General features: G+C 34.0%; 1 protein-coding gene across 2 annotated transcripts in view; it reads right to left on the bottom strand.

Annotated features, from left to right (window-relative positions):
- Positions 1–20,818, bottom strand: part of LanA (laminin subunit alpha) — a 275,604-nt gene that overhangs the window by 133,980 nt on the left and 120,806 nt on the right. For both annotated transcript variants that reach the window (XM_069841346.1, XM_069841347.1), the window contains exons 13-19: positions 20,423–20,581; positions 16,130–16,386; positions 12,192–12,467; positions 10,428–10,637; positions 7,177–7,482; positions 4,792–4,944; positions 43–220 (exon numbers count right to left, since the gene is read on the bottom strand). In XM_069841346.1, the coding sequence (XP_069697447.1) occupies positions 43–220; positions 4,792–4,944; positions 7,177–7,482; positions 10,428–10,637; positions 12,192–12,467; positions 16,130–16,386; positions 20,423–20,581 (1,539 nt within the window). The remainder of the gene's footprint in view (positions 1–42; positions 221–4,791; positions 4,945–7,176; positions 7,483–10,427; positions 10,638–12,191; positions 12,468–16,129; positions 16,387–20,422; positions 20,582–20,818) is intronic.

Below are 20,818 nucleotides of genomic sequence, written 5' to 3'. Positions count from 1 at the left end.
GAACTTCAAAACAAACACAGTTACGGAAATCTGATTACTTACTTGGATGATCAGGCTGATAGTAATGGACAACGAACACATATTGTCCAGGATGAGGCACCTTCCCACTGACATCAATCATGGAATCTCTATGATCCAAGTAAACAAGTCCCGTGATATTATCATATACTCCAGGCAAGATTTTAGCTAATTGTTGTTCATTTCCATACTCAAACTCCACCTGCAATGACAAATTGCAATTTTAATTTAATTAAAACGAGTTTATCCTATAAATAAAAAGTTAGCTTACATTTTCTGGTATATAAGATGCACTTCTTACTTAAAAAAATATAGCTTAAAATCAGGATGCATCTTTATACTGAAGATAAAGACAGATTTTAACCTGAGAATTCATTCGACTGAAGTAGATAGTAAGCATTAATATAATATGCATAGCACTTCTTTTAACAGTACTTGCATACATGTCATATGGGAATTACAAGCGAGCTGATTTCCGTATTTCCACTAGCTTTTCCGGTTGTAAGTGGCATATTTTCTGTTAGCTTCACTAAGCAACATAACATAATCAATCATTTCAATTATATAAATGTATTGCATGTCCTGATTCGTTATCAAGATACACAAAAATACATTTCAATCTTTTTATAAAGACTTTAAAATGAATGACATTTGGGGAAGATCCACAGAATTTATCATGGGAGTAGAAGAAGAATATATAGAACATTGCGAAAAATTTAAGGATAGTGTTTAAGAATTGATGTTACAGCAGATGAATATGATAATATAGAAATGAGGCACTCAGAAGCAAAGTGATACAAGTGACAATTTTTTAAAAAGTGAGATAAGTGTATATTCTAAATCTTAATGTCATTTCTGTTCAGAGAAAAAGAAATATAAGTGCAGTTCCATGTTGGCCTTACTATTGTATTACAATGTTTACAGAGTTTTGACTAAGAGGTAAACTAATACAAGTGCGTTGTTTACATAGTGTTGTTGAGTTTCTTCTGTTTATGACTAATTCATTTGCCATAACAGAGAGAGGTAATATATTACAACGCTGACTTTTCGAAACATCTTCGTGGAAGGCCTGCACACATTGAGCTGGACCAACTATACAGTGATCCGATAAGGATAACTTTTGCTAAGTGGAGCAACTTGCAAGAGCTAAAGAAATTCATCCCAGCCACACACCAGGGAGGGGCCTATAATAAGGACTGCAGGACGTGGACGTGGAAGAGGAAATTCGAGGAATACTTGCGGTAGTAGGCCTACAGATGCACTTCATGACAGAAACACAGATGTTGCAGCAGAGAGAGATGTGACTTATTCAGATGAGACTAGTGACGTAATGGACAGCGACTAAGGCTGAATTTCATTTAAAAATAAAAATTTTCTTAACCTTCTTCTTTCGGTTATACAGATACATTTTGTGTTATAATATAATAATAAGAAGGCTCAAATGCTGTTAAGACAGGAATGTTTCAATGTTGTAAGCAATGTTCTTGGTCTTGTTTTAAATAATATACAATAATTACTGAAAACTCTTGCACTTATATTACTTCTCCACAAAAATATTTCCGTGGGAAAACAATACAAGTGACTTACTTACTGGCTTTTAAGGAACCCGGAGGTTCATTGCCACCCTCACACAAGCCCGCCATTGGTCCCTATTCTGAGCAAGACTAATCCAGTCTCCATCATCACATCCCACCTCCCTCAAATCCATTTTAATATTATCTTCCCATCTACGTCTCGGCCTCCCTAAAGGTCTTTTTCCCTCTGGCCTCCCAACTAACACTTTATATGCATTTCTGGATTCGTCCATACGTGCTACATACTCTGCCTATTTCAAACGTCTGGATTTAATGTTCCTAATTATGTCAGGTGAAGAATACAATGCGTGAAGTTCTGTGTTGTGTAACTTTCTCCATTCTCCTGTAACTTCATCCCTCTTAGCCCCAAATATTTTCCTAAGCACCTTATTCTCAAACGCCCTTAACCTATGTTCCTCTCTCAAAGTGAGAGTCCAAGTTTCACAACCATAAAGAACAACCGGTAATATAACTGTTTTATAAATTCTAACTTTCAGATTTTTTGACAGCAGACTGGATGATAAAATCTTCTCAACAGAATAATAAGACATTTCCCATATTTATTCTGTGTTTAATTTCTCCCCGAGTATCATTTATATTTGTTACTGTTGCTCCAAGATATTTGAACTTCTCCACCGCTTCAAAAGATAAATTTCCAATTTTTATATTTCCATTTCGTACAATATTCCCGTCACGAGACATAATCATACACTCTGTCTTTTCGGGATTTACTTCCAAACCTATCTCTTTACTTGCCTCCAGTAAAATTCCCGTGTTTTCCCTAATCGTTTGTGGATTTTCTCCTAACATATTCATGTCATCCGCATAGACAAGCAGCTGATGTAACCCATTCAATTCCAAGCCCTCTCTGTTATCCTGGACTAATACAAGTGACTTTGGACCCTATTTTACCCAAACCTTAAACTGTTTTAGAAAAGATAATTTCTATTTAGAAGTTAAAAAATATAGGCACCAACATATACAACTGTAAATTTACAGCAACTTACTCCTGTAATAGATTTTTTAATTTCCTGTTCAACTTCAAAGTCATTTATCTCAAAACTTACTAAACGTCACTTGTATCACTTTGCTTCTGGTGCCTCAAATATCAATGGGCATATAAGAAAATGAAGAATGAATAATATCAACTTTAAATGAAGCATTATTATAATAAAGAAAATTTAAAATCTAATTTATAACTCGACAGTGTTTCTTTCAGAAGTAGTTAATCTGGAGCAATCTATACTTAATAGATATCCTAAATATTTTCCAGCAAACTAGCAACTGTTCGAATGAAACCACCACCACCACCATTGCCAACATGACAATGACACTGACTACTACTACATCATCACCAATTTCAAATAAAGAATTTTTTTAAAGCGAGAAGGAAATGTATGTTTACTTTCAAGAGTAATATACAAGCCTGTGAAGTTAAAAGGTAACTATGCTGCAGTAGTCGACATATCACGAATCTGGTCAATGTGTGCATTATTAATTTTATTTCGGAATATGTATGATAAGAACTTTCTTGTGTTAAATATTAACGCACCTTGTTAACATGTTTCGACCTATTTTCGGTAATCAAGATGTATAGTATTAATTTTATATTCCATTTTTTTAGTTTTAGTAACTGGTAAAATTTTATAAAAGCATCCATCTCGGTTATTTTTGAAAACACATTTTATTAGATATTAAGTGCTTGGGACAATAATGTTGTTGTTGTTTTCTAGTGCCAGGCATTTGACAATAAAGTCATTTGACCTCTTCCACTCCAATATTTTTCAAAGATAAGGGGCAATAATGTTCTGCAATGCTAACAATATTATTCTATTCAGTTTCAGCATTACTTCTAATTTCATATTGGAGGGGTTAAATGGCAAGTTGTAGCCGATTTAAGTGAACACCATATTTTAACGTTTTGGTGGGTACTTCATCCACACACAACCACCAGAATGTCTGGAGGACCACACCTGCTGTTGGTCGACAGGTCTACTAGACCTGTTTCAGCATTACATTAATGAAAAAAAATATATATATATATATATATATATATATATATATATATATATATATATATATATATACTGTAAATACAAAAATTATTTGTGTCTTAGCATATTATTTCTGAAATATTTAGCTACAAATATATGTAAACATTAATGTTATGCACTAAGATTCACAACATTTTTTTAAACCAAATATTCATTATTAATTTATATAACACAAACTACGAAAATATTGTAGACGAAACCTTTATTAATATAAAACAGGGAGTAGTCAAGAGAAATGCAAAACTTTAAACAACTTCCAAATTTTCATAACGCAGAGCCCACAATCTCAACATTTTCATTATAATTATCATTAATGCAAGTCTCAGTTCAATTAAAAGGGGCACAAAACACAAGGATACCAGTACCTACTAAAAATATTTATTTTCTCATATCCATCTACACTACTGCCATAATTCCACTTGTGAATAGAAATTGATACCAGTATTTGTAGTTTTTGAGTTAGCATAAAAATTAAAAATATATTCAATTTCTTCATTATATTCATAAAGTAAATAGTTTCAGTACGTAACACATGATGAATGTATTTCCCAACAGCACTTAATCAAAACAATGCTTTCCCATAAAAAGACAATATATTGACACTTTTCCACAGGTTTCTCTGTTTTGTAACCTGCTACATCATGATTGAAGATATTTACCTCCACTCATATTAAAGTTAAAGTTCGTATTCAAATTCATCACTTATAATATATTATAACTTAATCTTTTCATACATATTCACATGGGACTTGTGAATTTTATTGCTGCCATGTCGACTTTTGTATGTTTATGCTGTATGATTTTTCTTGATACAAGAATAGAAGAATTAACAATCAGCAATTATCATCAATGATAACTTTACAGAATTAAGTAATGTAGCAGACGAAAACTATCTCAGGGATTATTACAAAACTATCACAAAAATGTGACATGGTGCATTATTGCTCCAAATCCTTCAAGTACAGTATAAAGTAAACACATGTAAAATCAGCGAACCTAAAAGCATGCAATTGTTGGAGAAATTATTAATTAGTTATGTGGCTGAACCATACTCAAAACACTTAACGAAAATATCACATTAAATTTTGCACCTAACTTTTGTCTTGTTACTACATGCTAATTAATTACTAAGAAGTCTTTCAAACCTTTTTAGAATCAGGAGGTGTCAAGAAGAGAGACTGGATGCATTTTCCATTTTTTCTAACACAGGCAGGTTTTGGCTGCTGATAATCAAGAGACCACTGATCGAATGGGATTGCCACCAAAGATTCAATAGCAACATTGGTGTTGTTTTCTCCCTGTAAGAATAATGCAATTAAGATCAATACAACCTCTTTGAAAACCAATATCACAACTTAAAGATAAAGACTGTTGCAGTGCTTTTACAAATGATTTAAATAAACTGAAGTTCTAGGAGATCTTCATAAGGGTTCTCTGACACTGTGTTTAAATTAAGGGATTTCTTTCTTCAGGGTCTTTTCCATTGAAACTGAATTATATTTCGCATGTACCGCATGTTATTTATGTTACTGATGAGGCTCAGATAAAAATTCAAAACCAAATCCTGAAATATGTATAGAAATGTGAACAAAATTTACTAAAATATGCAGTATAACAACGCAATTACAATTTTATTATCTAATATAACAGATTCGACATCATACTCATGCCTGTACCTTATTGTCTGCTGTTGCAATATGTGACGAAAGTCATTCTGAAATTGTCCTTTGTAAGATTTTTCGTTTATCAGTGATGAATGTTTCATACAGTAAGGCAGCAGTGGCGAAAATGCGACTTGGGAGCACATTGTGGCTCGCAATGATAGCTGTGCTTTTCTCTTGCTTCCTACCACCCCTAACTCCACCTTCTCACTCACTGGAGTCAAACTCCATTCCATTTATATTTGTCTATGACCTGCGAGTGGCATATCGTCGCAGTGTCTCTCTCGAAACCATGTACCTCTACAAAAACGAAAGTTTCAAGTAGAATGGAAGGACGCATTTTTTTGCTGCTAATATGATGAGAATATTAACTGTATGATTTTTTCACAAGTATTACGAGGAAAATGGTTGTATAACATAAAACGACATTATACTACTGTACATGTCACTCATGAAAGATTAAAAGGTTAAGTGTTATTATTATTATTATTATTATTATTATTATTATTATCATCATCATCATCATCACCACCACCACCACCACCACCATCATTATTATTATTATTATTATTATTATCATCATCATCATCATCATCTCTGTACGTCGACCCTTTTTCAGCAGATGTACGAATAATACGGTTAGATCTTCAATTTAAACTCATAGATTTATTTACAACGTAATGTTAGAAGAAAGATAGATGATTGTAAGGACTTGACAAATGTTGAACTTTCGAATCTTTGCCAAAAAATAAATATCCGAAGCTTCATTCTTTCGCTTGCTCTGTTGAAGCCATGTTCGCTACAACTTACGTTTGTGAAAAATTATTTTCAAGATTGAAAACAGTAAAAACCAAATTTAGATCACGACTGACAGACAAATACCTTTGTAATCAACTATGACTGGCAGTAAGTAACATAATTTCTGATTTTGAAACTCTGTCGCAGAGACATTCTGAAGATCGTTAATTTTAGGTTGTGATAATGTGTCCTATGTTTTCTTATTAATTTCTTTCTTCGTTACACGTACTAAACATTAGTTCGTAACCTTATAGTGTATAAAATTATATTTATAAGGCTAAGGAAAATGAAAATCCGTTAACAAGTCAGACAGTTGCTTCACTTCCCCTTCAAGTGTCCGCTTCCCTCCATAGGTGCTATGCACGTTGCAGGTTACACAGTGGCTCGGCGCACGATTACATTTTCGCAATGGCTGCAGTAAGGAATATTTTTTCTACGTCACAACAGTTACTGGTACCTGTATATTACAGGAATTGAAGAGAGCAAGGCTGCCAAATATACATATAGATCAAGTATAATGAATTTAATGCGGTTTTTCATCTATGGGAATAAAATACCTATATCTTTAATAAATCTAAGTTTTTAAACGAGACAATGTAATTGAAAATTGGTCATTTATATGTAGCATGCAATTTGCATATGCAGACGAAACTATGAAGTGTTTCTTTGCACAGGTAATCAGTTAAGCAGGAATCAAAACGACCCCTAAGCATAGCTCTGGATCAGCAGACAAACATGCTATTGACTCAGCTATGCGGGTGACTCATAGATATCTTAATTATAAGACATATTTCAGTGTAACTATGATCAATGTTAAATTTTATAAAAAAACTATTACTTTATTCCTGCCTGTCAGATGTTATGCTTTTCTTCTTATTTTCTTCCCTTTTCCCTTCTTTTCTTCTATCAGTAGCTTACGTATCTACATAGTGAAGAGTTTAAATCTACCCCCAAAAATGAATACGTTTTATTTACTTTTCATTAAACATTTCTTAAAACTTCACATACTCATTTTATGAAGAAAAAATAGATGATACAATTATTTCATGCTGCAGAATACTTCAGACATACCTTTATCACTGGGTTAATAAAGTTGGTATCAAATTTGAACACAGCAATACGGCCTTGTCTATCCGTCACTGCTTGTCTGCAAAGAGATGTGTATGGACAAGCATACAATGTAGCCCGTCCCTTGTCTCTTCCTCTTTGTGTTCTTGTTTCCAGATGAACAGTTGTAGTAGACTGATTATTCATGGGAGTTAAATAATTTATGAGCAGCACATGACGTCCAGGTTTTGACACACGTAGATCAAGATAAATTTCAGGTTGATGCTTGTTCAGCAATGGAAGGTCAGTGATATTCAACTCTCTCAGGTGCTAAAATTCAAAATAAGTTTTAAAAAAGTAAAGTGAATGTATTTCAATATACAAAGAAAATAATTAAAAAATTTGGTGAAACTTGAAAAGAAGTAAGTGCAATAGTGGCACACGAAAAAGTCATGAAATCACTGCTATCTGTCGCAGATTTTGAGGCTATGACACAGACCTCGAAGCTATCTGTCACAGATCTCGGTCTGTTACTTCAATGATCACTCAAGAAACCCTTTAATCCGGGAAAAATGAAGAAAAACTTGCAATAAAAATTAGTTTTCATTATCATGTTAAAAAAATGTGCATAATAACATATCCAAAGTTCACTCCATTTAGTGCTTGGAAAATCGACATCTTAAAAAAATGGATTTATCTCGTAAATGGATGCATGTAAGTGAATTTTTCATAAATACAGAGAAAAAGATGACAAAATTTTACACAAATTCGATGTTTTTTTTTTTTTTTGGTAGAGGGAATAACCAAAAATATATTGTTGATTGTACTGACACTACAGAACTGCTCCATAATAACTTACCAGTACTGTTTTTACTCAAGCATTAATGTAAATAATAGTCACATTATTACTAGGTATTTCTTCTTAAAGCATTGGAGAGATTAGTGGATAGGCACATTTGGAACAAAGTCTGAAGGATTTTCCTTTACACAAGTACCAATTTGCCTATCTGCCAGGTAAATCTACAGAAACAGTGCTTCATTATGTTGTCTCATCTATTGAGAAGGCGCTGGCTTTTAAGGAAATTGCCATTGGAGCATTTGTAGATAGAGAAGGAGCATTTGATAAAACTTCACGTGAAGTGGTATCAAAAGCCCTTCAAGAGCATAATTCCCTACACTCATCTGTCGATGGACACACTTTTTGCTAGAAAATAGGCAAATTACCATGAGCTATTTGGGGAAATGCTAAAAGTGACTATGGCCAGGGGCTGTGCTCAAGGTGGCATTCTTTCGCTCCCGCTTTGGAACCTGGTTGTGGATGCCTTGTTGCAGGAACTCAATGGTGCTGGGTATTTTACCATCGGATTTGCAGATGATATTGCAGTAATTGTTAAAGGGACATTTCCTAATACAGTCTTCGAAGTGCTTCAAGTTACACTGAAAAAGATTGAAGCCTGGTGCAACAGAAATAAAACGGTAGTGGTACCTTTCACTAGAATGAGGTCTATAGGGAACTTGAACGAACCTACTCTTTTCGGTGAGAGGGTACCCTACTCTTCACAAGTTAAGTATCTAGGATTCATCCTGGACAAGAGATTAACTTGGAAAAAGCATCTAGATTACTGCATTGCCAAGTCCTACAGGAATGGAAACAAGATAAAAACATATGTTCTTCAACAGGCCAAATCTGGTGTACAGATGGTTTCAAGAATAAGAGAGGATCAGGATCCGGAATTCATGGGGAAGCTCCAAAGTGTGACATTTGTTTACCCCTGGGTAGCAATACCACAGAATTCCAGGCTGAAACACATGCAATTGAAACATGCATCCAGGAATGCATATGTCAATTTGGAAAAGAACATTTAAATTCTAAAAGTGAATGACTAGAGAGTGATTTCTCAGGACAGAAATCAGTAGCGAAATATTGTTTATTTAGCAGCAAAAAATCTCAATGGCTTGTGAAAGCTTCATAATAATTTATTATTCAATGCATAAGTCACAATCGAGAAGAATTTTTTGTCCTCGTTTAAATTATTCAGTAACATTTCAACAGAACATGGAGTTAAAACAATTTCCAAAGCAATTCATATTTAGGTCAGCTGCAGTGTCATTTATCATTTAATTTTGAATCTTAAAATACTGAATTCCCTTGTTTAACAACAAAATCTGTAGACAGATAGCAATGGTGATGCAAACAAATGCTATTTTCACATGCATGTGGCACATATGAAAGTATACCACATATTCCATTTCAATTTCGATTAGCTCAGCTATACAAAATTGTCTTATATCTATAACTATCTATTAAAAACTTCATTTGTAACTAAATATGTAGTCTTCATTTCTCTATATACACTTTTAACACTTATATATATCACTGATTAATTACCAACTTCTTTACTGTGTTAATATTTAGGATTTACCTTGCTTGACTAGTTTCAAAGTCTTGTACTTCATTGTCCAAAGCCTAGTGGAGATCCCACGCTATATTCTGGTTTCCAGGAAGCCAACTAGTCAAGCAAGGTAAATCATAAATATTACCACAGTAAAGAAGTTGGTAATTAATCAGTAAATATGTATTAAATCCATTTTGGTACATCTCCCGAACATGTGAACCACCACTGCTCGTTCCTCCACCTAAAGAAAAATTTTGATGATGAGAAAAGAGGAAAGGGTTTTAGGATGGGGAGGGGAGCCACTTGTGATGAAATGAAAGAAACAGAGGTTAAATTAAAAATTTGATAACTAGATGTCTCTTGCATCTACTCCTTCAGAATTCTGTTCACTTTTCCCTTCTATCCAATTCTTTCTCATCTCTCTCTTCAACACCAAGTGAAAGCCCATACCAAAGATTACTCTCGAAGGAAACAGTACTTTGACATAATATGCAATCGTGTGTTGGACTTCAATAGTGAAGCTTTCGTTTGTGATGTGCAATGGTATTGGGGAAGAGGGGACTGGTCGGAGTTTGTACAGTGAACATGAGGGAGGAGAGAAATGGGAGAACCTTCTTCAGTCAATATGGTGTAGCTACAGTACTCAGTAAGAATGTACAGGTAAATGTCTTTCCACCGTTATGCTGAAACTATTTGCAAGGCGTAAGGAAAATCACGTATTTATCAGTTTATAGACCTTGCAAAAGGCATTTAAAAAATACAAAATTTCTGCTTTTTTGGTTCACTTGTCCGAAAGAATTACCTTCATTTTTATCTAACATTTACATTGATTATGTAAAGAAAACAATAAAGTATATAGGAGTAGTAATGAGAGGTTACCTCGTCATCACGGAAGTACACGTGTAGTGGCTCACGCTCCTCATTCACAATGCCATACCCTCCGCTTGCACGTACCATATCAAACTGTGTAAGATTCGGATAGCGGAAATGACGACACAGTCCCTTACTGCCAACTTCACATGGAGTGTAGACTTGATCTATTAGTACTGTTGCTTCATAGTATGCAGCAGGTAATAATACAAAATAATCCTAAACACACATAATTATAAATTAATGAGTACTCTATTGTTCTCCCCTACCACAAAAGAAACTTCCATCCATGCAAACAATGTACCATATGTGTTATCCAGGAATTAATATATTATGTTCCTTTGAATTATGCACTCATGATCATAATTCTGAACTAACAAGTTACAAGATATTCTACAAGTAGGCCTACTATATATCAGTCTATGTAGATTTTCTTTCTGTTTTATATGAAAAAGTTTTTATTTTAAGCAGGAGGAAAAATTTTCTTACTGCTTATAAAAATTGCAAATCATCAGCTTACTTCTAAAACCCCATTAAATCCAATTTTTTCCGCAATTTCGAAATCTGTATATATTTTTAAAATGCGTCTACTGATAACACCTCGTAAATATGCAAATGTTTCTATATTTTATACATAACAAATCGTCGTTGTCCCTGCAATAACTCCTATGTGCAAAATATAAAATTTTTCAGTAGGAAGAAAAAACACATTTATTCATCCTATGGCAGTCGTACATAGGAGACTATGAATTCTTACATTTTCGAAACAAAGAAATATAATTACATATAGGATATTTTATTATTTGCTGTATCACTATTTAAGTTATTTAATAGAGCAAAAATCTGAAAATTGATAAATATGTCACATAGGAGTTATTGCAGGAACAACGACGAAATGTATAACAGTTTTAGCTGAGGTATAAAAAGAATAAGAAATTATTTTGCTCTTTTGTGCAATTTCCTCAAATGTAGTTACAAGGGTTTTAAAGTAAGCCAATGATATGAATAAAGGTCAATTGTTTCAACACTTCGACAATAATTCAATTAATGGCAGTTTGTACCCTGTGTTAATAATGTAAGACTACACTACCAGCATAAAAATATTCAAACATCAGTGTAAAATCTTAGAATCAGAATGTCTGGTTTTCCAGTGGGCAAGTAACAATAATATTGTAAATTTTTTGTAGGTCTAGAGATGGAACCAAGTCTTGCTGAAGAAGAATATAAGATATCTATTTCTCCACTTTATGAAGAAATATTTGCACTCTGAATACACACACGTCTTATTAGAATGATTGGAAAACTCAAAATGACTGAGAATATGCCATACATGTATGATGTAGTTTGATCTTCATGTGCTAGGAACCAATATTACTGAGAAACTGCCTTGTATTGTTCACGTTAGACTAGGATACCCAGTATGATTAAGTATTTTGTGTGAAAAATTAGTTATATAACTTACACTTACTTGAATCTTATAATTTATACGTAAAAGTAAGAATTTTTACTTTTGGGACAATAAGAATAAATTACTGATACTGTGTGAAATATGGAAGGATGATTTGTATTTTGGCATACTGCAAATGGTTTCATTTATAGACATCTTTTTCAATGACATTTAAAGAAAATAAAATACCTATAAACAAATATATAACTGATTACATAATAAACTAAACTGTTAGAGAATGAGTAACACACAATCTATAATGAGGAAATATGTAGTAATGTTTTCATTACACCGTGTATTTTCAAAGCAAACATTTTTATACTTACCAAGAATAAATTCTTTTCTGTTTTAATGCTCACAGACCAATGTCCAGGATTCATAACAAGAGGAGAGGGAATATTTCCTGACGGACCAGCAACTGTGGTGAAGACAGGTTCACGAGATGGCTTGAATTGCACCAAGAAATTCTGTTCTATTTCGTTGGGATTGTCAGGTGTAATTGTAATGGCTCCCAGAATTGGCTCTGGATTTCGATTCACATAGCGAAGCACCATGCGATAAAGGGATGGCTTTTTGATGTCCACATCCTGAATGATCTCATTCTAAAACAAATCACCACCAACTTTCGTAAGTATTACATAACATTGCAATTTTAATGTAACTCTAATTTCACTTACTGTTTCATGGATAAGTACAAAGAAATATATTTTGATGCCATAAAATACATTAGCAGCTTATATTGTAATAAACACAAGTTTAGAATGAATTACTTATCTTATTCAATTAGTAAGGTACCTTAACAATTCTCAATCAACTTACATGACTATCTAGCGCCAATGGAGTTGATAATGAAATGGCATTTCGCGAAATGAACTTGAGAATTCGCCATAGGATTACCTAACACTCACCTTATAGTTATGAAAAACCTTGGGACGGGGGGGGGGGGGGATCAACCAGACAAGCAGGATTAGAACCCATTTGTAACCAAAGCTTCAGAGCACTGAGTCCTGCTCGATAACCCCAACACCGCGTGAATGGCCATTATTCTTCTTAAAATTGTTATAAATAAATTTACTATTACGTACCAGTATTAATATTTATATAATCTCGTATTATAAATCCTTAGGTTACAGAGCTACAAATTTTGATGGAGAAGTTGAAGCGATGTCCAGTCTTTTCCTCTAAACCCACTGTGTGTGACAAATATTGGATTTAATAGCTTTATTGCCAAGAACTCAGCGCTAGATAATAACAATATATTTACATACAGTAAATTGATCTTCTTAAATAATATTAATACTTATCTTATAGCAAATCATTTATGAACAGCAAATTATTATTCATCTTCTAAAATAGTACAGTACTAAAGCTAACATAGAGCAAATCATTAAACACCCAATAGTTATTTACTCTGAACCAATACTTATCTACAGCACATCATTACTAATATTTTTAAAATAGTTATTTACTCCATATTAATACGGTATTTACATTTAGCAAATCATTATTGATCTTCTTAAAATAGTACTAAAACTAACATAGAGCAAATCATTACTAATATTTTTAAAATAGTTACTTACGCCATATTAATACTTACATACAGCAAATCATTATTGATCTTCTTAAAATAATTATCGGAATTTACTTACTTCGTATTAATACTTTCATACAGCAAACCATTCCTGATCGTTTTAAAATAATTACCGAAATTTACTCTATATTAATACCTGTACTGGTACTTATATATAGCAAATCATTACTGAGCTTCTTAAAATAGTTACCGGTATTCACTTAATATCAGTGCTAACAAATAGCAAATCATTAAGCCTACCGTTCTTTTTAAAATAATTATTTACTCCACATTAAAAGCCCCTATTCACATACCGGTACAGCAAATTATTCAAGTCAGCTTCACAGGCAGCTATACCTAAAAGCCAGATTTGCATTACTAATCTTCTTGAAATAGATCATTAATTACTACTTCGTGTTAATATAGCAAATCATGATGCTATCATCAAATTTGACAAGTTATACATTTTACTCTACCTAATTTAACCTTACATTGTACACACTAGGTGCACAAATGGCGGGATTCTAGTGACGCATCAGCAAAATGCTGGGAATCGACCTAAGATAGCATAGGACCTCAGACTGAAAATATTCATGCCCATTGTACTCACACCATAATCTTCACACTAGGTCTATAGTGACTTTTAAGAGCTGTGTGGGACTACATTTTAAAATGATACACATTCAGATAATATTCAAAGTTATTAATACGATGATGTGGAGTTTGCACAGCATAAAGACAGAAAACATTAAAGAACTGTGAGAAGACTGCTCCATAGTCACAAACCAAAAAAACCAACCCATCTGCATTAAATTAATACCGTGTCCATATCCATGTGTGTGTGTTTTTTTTTTCAAACTTCTTTGACTGCATGTCCCATTACACCTATAGTAATACTACATGCTGATCTTTCTTAACATTGTTATTAATACGATGAAAGAGTAATGGAACAGAGAAAAATTCTCTCTGGCACAAGGATTTGAACCCGGGTTTTCAGCTCTATGTGCTGATGCTTTATCCACTAAGTCACACCGGATATCACCCCGGCGTCGGACAGAATCGTCTCAGATTAAGCTCCAACTCTTGGGTTCCCTCTAGTGGCCGCCCTCTGCACTACGTCATAGATGTCTATGAACGTAGGACCGAAGTCCACACATGTGCTGAGGTGCACTCGTTATGAGTGACTATTTGGCCAGGATCCGACGGATCCGTTCCATTACTTTTTCATCGTATGATGACGCAGAATATCTGCATGGAAATATCATATGTACTTCGGTACATTAAAATAATATATATGATATGCGTAAATCACTTCGTGATTTAAGACGGCGCTTATTCCTTCGGATCCCGGCCAAATAGTCACTCATAACGAGTGCACCTCAGCACATGTGTGGACTTCGGTCCTACGTTCATAGACATCTATGACGTAGTGCAGAGGGCGGCCACTAGAGGGAACCCAAGAGTTGGAGCTTAATCTGAGACGATTCTGTCCGACGCCGGGGTGGTATCCGGTGTGACTTAGTGGATAAAGCATCAGCAGGTAGAGCTGAAAACCCGGGTTCAAAACCCGGCACTGGAGAGAATTTTTCTCCGTTCCATTACTCTTTCATCGTATGATGACGCAGAATATCTGCATGGAAATATCATATATGTACTTCGGTACATTAAAATAATATATTGTTATTAATTATCAATTCCATCCTTAGTTTAATGTCTTGCTGTCACATAATTGTACCGATGACTGAATGTTGTTATTTTGTACTGTATAACTGTATAACTTTTTTCTTTTTGTTTGTTTTAAACTACTAGGCATAACAGACTCACCAATAGAGTAGGCTAACCATTCAAGTTTTGTTCACATGGTCCTTATGATGTAATCCACAAATAGTCCAAAATGTCAGAGATATTAAGTCTTAACAAATGGTTGGAAGCCCCTAATTCGTCTTCTGAGCACAATCTCCATAAAAGTTATTTATTCTTTAGTCAGTTATTTGATATTAACTACGGAGTTATTTAGCATCACTGGAATTGATAATGGCGAGATGAGGCCGAGGATTCATCAGGGATTATCTAATATTCGTCTTAAAGTTGAATGAAACCTCAGAAAAAATTCAATCAGGTAATAAGCCCAAGTGATAATCGAATCCAAACCTGAGTACAGCTCTGGATCAGCAGGCAAACACACTACTGTCTGAGCTACGCCAATGGCTACAATGTTAATAACAACACTGATGATAGCAGTAACAGTGTAACTGGTGGTGGTAGTGGTGATGATGATGATGATGATGATGATGATGATGATGATGATGGTGATGATGATGATGATGATGATGATGATGATGATGATGATGATTCCTTAAATGAGTCATTTTAAGTCAAACTGTTGTTTCAAATTATCAATTTAACACATTTCCATTTATTCAAGATTAAGTTCTATATAAGGAGTTGATTCTTAATAAAAATATTGGAATAATTATAAACAATTAATTTAATTACCTTTTATGCTGTTCACGTATCAGATTATAAAACCAATGACATTGTAAATGTACAGATTATGTTACATCAAAGAAAATAGACAATCTAATCAGTACTGCTTAGTACATTCAGTCACACAGATAGACTGCTTTATATCACATGTGCATCAGCTTTTTTCTATCAAGAATTTAAACATGCAAAAATAAATTGTCTATTCACCTGCAGCTGAGAAAATACAGCATAGCCCTTCCAAGAATAATCTCTGAAGTCGCTTTCATTAAAGCCATATCTGACTGGAGTGTTGGCGGGTGTATGACCATCTTCTGCTTCGTATTGATGCTGATATAATGTCGGAAAGTAGTGTGTTTGTAATGGTTCCTTACATGTTCGCCCATTGATTCTTGGGCGACATGTGCATTGTCCAGTTTCCGTATCACATATGTTGTTGACAGAACCACCAATATCACAACCACAATCTAAAAGCAATAAACATTTTATTTATCATACTAAACTAGAGTTAGTTGCTGTTATCTGTTCATTAAATACAATATTAAATAGATAATGCTCAGTCTCTCAATCCAGTACCAGTATAATGGTGAAAGTTTTAGGGGACTAGAGAGTGATAGTAGTCTCATTTCATTTTAAGAATAAAGTATAGTATCTTAATTGCTCTAAGACTAGTAACATAGATAAGTGTGTGTGTCTGAGATGGTATTTGAAATTTATAATCAACATTCTCGAAAGTCGTTAATACCCACATGTTTACCAACATGTCACAATTTCTTTTGACTTTATTTCTCCTATTGTCCTCATTCTCCAACTTCTCTCGCCATTTCCTAACTCAGTCTTCTTGTATAGATTTTTAAGTGATGATAATTAGGCTCAGGATGTCGTCCTAAATGACTATTCTGTACATCCTGCAGCTATCTTGCATGTATAACATATAAATATGACAAGCTGCCACTATTGGGAGGCTGAAGGCTCGAGATATTCAATCCGTCAAGGCAGTAGAGTTGGTTCGTATGCCAGATTTAAAGGAGGTTCCTCGTGAAGAAAGCAGAACAATCGAGGCCAAGTTTCATACGATTATGAAGAGAAACTGTCTGGGATGAATTTGATTCAATTGCACATGTCCTAAAAGGCAAATATACCTCAACTCCGGTAGTGCAAAATCTAGAGTAACTGACATATTTCAAATATTATCCGCTCACATTCTGTGAGAAGGTGGAGAGGAGTTTCTCTCAGTTCCGAAATATATTTTTAGATAGCCATTCCTAAAAGTAGATCGTTTTTAACAGTAGATAAACGTGTTATAAATAGTAGCACACAAAAAGTACTTTTACCACTAGTGAGGGAAGTATTTTAACACTAATGCTCAACTGTCTGCACCAATTACCAATTGTTTCCCACCAGATGACATGCAGCCTGATCAATAAAGCGGTTCAAATAGTGCTAGTCGTACTTTTAGAAATGGCTGTTTTTTGCTAAGAGACATACACATATTAAATACAGTAGCGTGCAAATTAATCCGAACAACGTAATTCCTTATGCAAAAACACTCAAACGGGATATAAAAGGATCTAAGATATACCTCAGTAATCTATGTGGCGTCCCTTGTTCCTAATAACAGCTCTGAGACGATTTGGCATGGATTCCACTAATTTCCCACAAATATTCTTCATTTCTTCATCGCGAAACCATACACCAATGAGGGCAGAAATCATCTTCTCCTTTGTAGAACAATCCATTTTTTGCATTCTTCTTTTGCAAATTGACCACAAGTTCATAATAGGGTTGATGTCAGGTGAGTTGCCTGGCCAGGGGAGTACCTGAATATTCTTCTTGTTGAAGAATTCTGTAGTTTTTCGAGACGTATGGCATGGTGCCAGGTCTTGTTGGAACACACCTCTGCCATCCGGAAATGATTTTTGCAGCTGGGGTACGATTCTGGTTTCCAATAAGTGAATATATTTGTCAGAATTCATCATTCCCTTGATAGGTATTAATGCTCCAGGCCTTCATATGTAAAACAACCCCAAAACATTACTTTAGGGGGGTATTTGGGTGCTTGTTGGAGATGAGCTGCTGTTACTTTTTTTTATCCTTTCCGTACGTAAGAAACACGGTGGCCGTGGACCTCGAAACGAGACTCATCGGAAAAAAGTACATTCTTCCAGTCATTCACTGTCCAGTGTTGATGTAATTTTGCCCACATTAAGCGTTTTTTGCACATAACAGGGGTTAGCAGTTGCTTCTTAATAGGCTTACGAGCCCTTCGTCCAGCTTCCAAAAGCCTACGCCGCACTGTTGTGACGTGAACATTCGCCCCAGTGGTAGCCATTAACTCGCGGGTTAAGTCGATAGCAGTTAGTCTAGGATTTAATTTACTTTTCCTGACAATTAAACGATCATCTGCACGTGAAGTCTTCCTTTTCCGGCCACAGTTTCCTTTTTTCTGGGGTGTGATGGATCCAGTCTCCCTGTATCGTTTTATGATCGAATTAACAGTAGCCAAACCGATGTGAAATTCTGCAGCAATTTGCCTCAGTGTCATAGAAGAATGCTCTGCTAATGTTATAATTTTAGACCATTTTCGTGGAGTTGTATCCATTTGTGAAGACGACAGAATGTACACAGGATTGCAGTATTAAGTCTTCAACACAACTGAAATGCTTATAAGTACAAAACGACAGGCAAAATGTCACATATTATAAAAAAAATAATAACGACAGACCTTCAACAATGGAATTACACATATTACAGATGTCAATTAAAGCGGTATGAGCAGCTGTGAGGCCAACAATGACAGAAAATGTAAAAATATGTCGTGTTCAGATTAATTTGCACGCTACTGTACATTGCTTCAACAACTATTTTTATTTCAGTTTTCAGACTTTCACAGTGACTATGATTAGAATTAAGCTTTTGGGAATTCACTGTGGCCTGGAACTTGACATTTCTGATATACTTTTAAGTCGATTTTGTGATAATGAAGCCCAAAATATCGAATCGACTTTCAATAATCAATATTACCAGCATATTCGATAGTGCATCTCAATCGATAGTAATGCAGTGCCATGTGGCAGCATTATTCTTTATAGTTTTTTATGATTTTGCTTTGCGTTGCTTTCACAGAGTGGTTGCTTTACTTGCTTTGTTCTCGCGAGTTGTGTAGATCCTCTTTCCAAGATTTTTTGTTAGTTTATTCTGTTTATGCATCGTTATGATGGTGACTAAATGAAGAAATTAACTACTGGATGGAAAGTGAAAATAATAAGGGATATCGAGGTTAATCCTCAAATAACACTATCACATATGGAAATTGGCATGGTTTGCTAACTACTTCATTATGAGGAATAATGAAGAAGAAAGAAAAAATTTTCAATGTCAAGTTTCAGTGCAGTTTGGGTTCAACCAAATGGAAAAACTTTAGTGCCTCATCATTACAGAAAAGAAAAAGAAAAATATGCCTTAATAAACCTCTTGATTATCCTTCAGGGCTACTGCATTCAAAATTCAAAGTATTTGACTTCCATCAAATTTATAACAATGTATTATTGAATTTCGTACATAAAAATCAAAATATATTTAATTTATATTCACATAAATATAAAACCAAAAGATCAGACAACATATGCTTGACAGTTCCTAAACGTACTACAACTGTAGCATATAATCACAGTAGCAACTTCAGCCCAAGGCTTTATAACATGATAATAGATAAATTCCCAAACATACAATTTGCTAATGCTCCTTATTTAAAAAAATCTATTAAAAAAATTACTGTTAACAGAGAAAATTTAAACTTCAATTATTGTGATATCAGAGTTTTTTCTTCTTCTTTTTTCTATTTTTTTTTTACTCTGTTATTTAATAAAATGTCTGTGTCATTATGTGGAAAGCCCCCTGAGCACGAGTATGTAACTTACTCTTTCTGGGGGTGCTAGAGTGTTTTTATATAAAAAATAATCAATATGTATCTTCGTTCTGGCAATAAAATATTATTATTATTATTATTATCATTATTATTATTACTATTACGATTATTATTATTATTATTATTATTATTATTATTATTTGAAGAGTTACAAAATAATGTAATGAAACGTATTATAAATAATAATTGTAGGCTTAATTAAATGAGTATAATGTTTGGTCTATAACAGGTAACACACATGTTAGTACTAGTTAAGGCTGGTTCACAATAAACCGGGAATGGAAGCGACGAGAACGAGAACGGAAATGTTGTTAAAATAAATGTATTTAAATGTAAGCATTCACAATTAATTATTGTGAATGCTCACATTTAAATACATTTATTTTAACAATATTTCTGTTCTCATTCTCGTTGTCGCTTCCGTTCCCGGTTTATTGTGAACCAGCCTTTACTTTAGCCTTTCCTTCCCATTTTATGTAAACTGGTACTTAAAGATAATCCCTATTTAAAGAAAAAAAAGTAATACCTCAGAGATTCGTTAAAATGAGGTTCTACTGTAGTATCTATTTTCTTACCACTGCATCCAAATAAGTTGCTTTCAACAAGATTATAAGTTCCAGGACTGCAAGTTTCACACCTACGTGATGACACAAGCGGTTTACACATACATTGCCCTGTCTTTGTATCACACACACCCAAGCCACCCATCACTCCAGGGACATGGCAATCACATTCTGAAAAACAAAATAACACAAACTTTCAAGGCTCAAACAGCGTAACTCTGCACACATGAGACGTCTAAAATGTTCATAATTTCTTTACAAACATTTTCTTCAGGCAAATTTCATCACAAATCCAACTTGTTTCAAATTTAAAAAGAAACTCTATATAAACCAACTCAGTTCTTCAAATTATTTAACGTAACTTCTAACCTACAATAATTTACAAGATCATGGTTAATTAATTAATAA

Source organism: Periplaneta americana, chromosome 12, assembly GCF_040183065.1.
Source record: "Periplaneta americana isolate PAMFEO1 chromosome 12, P.americana_PAMFEO1_priV1, whole genome shotgun sequence".
Lineage (NCBI taxonomy): Eukaryota > Metazoa > Arthropoda > Insecta > Blattodea > Blattidae > Periplaneta > Periplaneta americana.
This window is presented reverse-complemented; position numbering and strand designations above follow the sequence as displayed.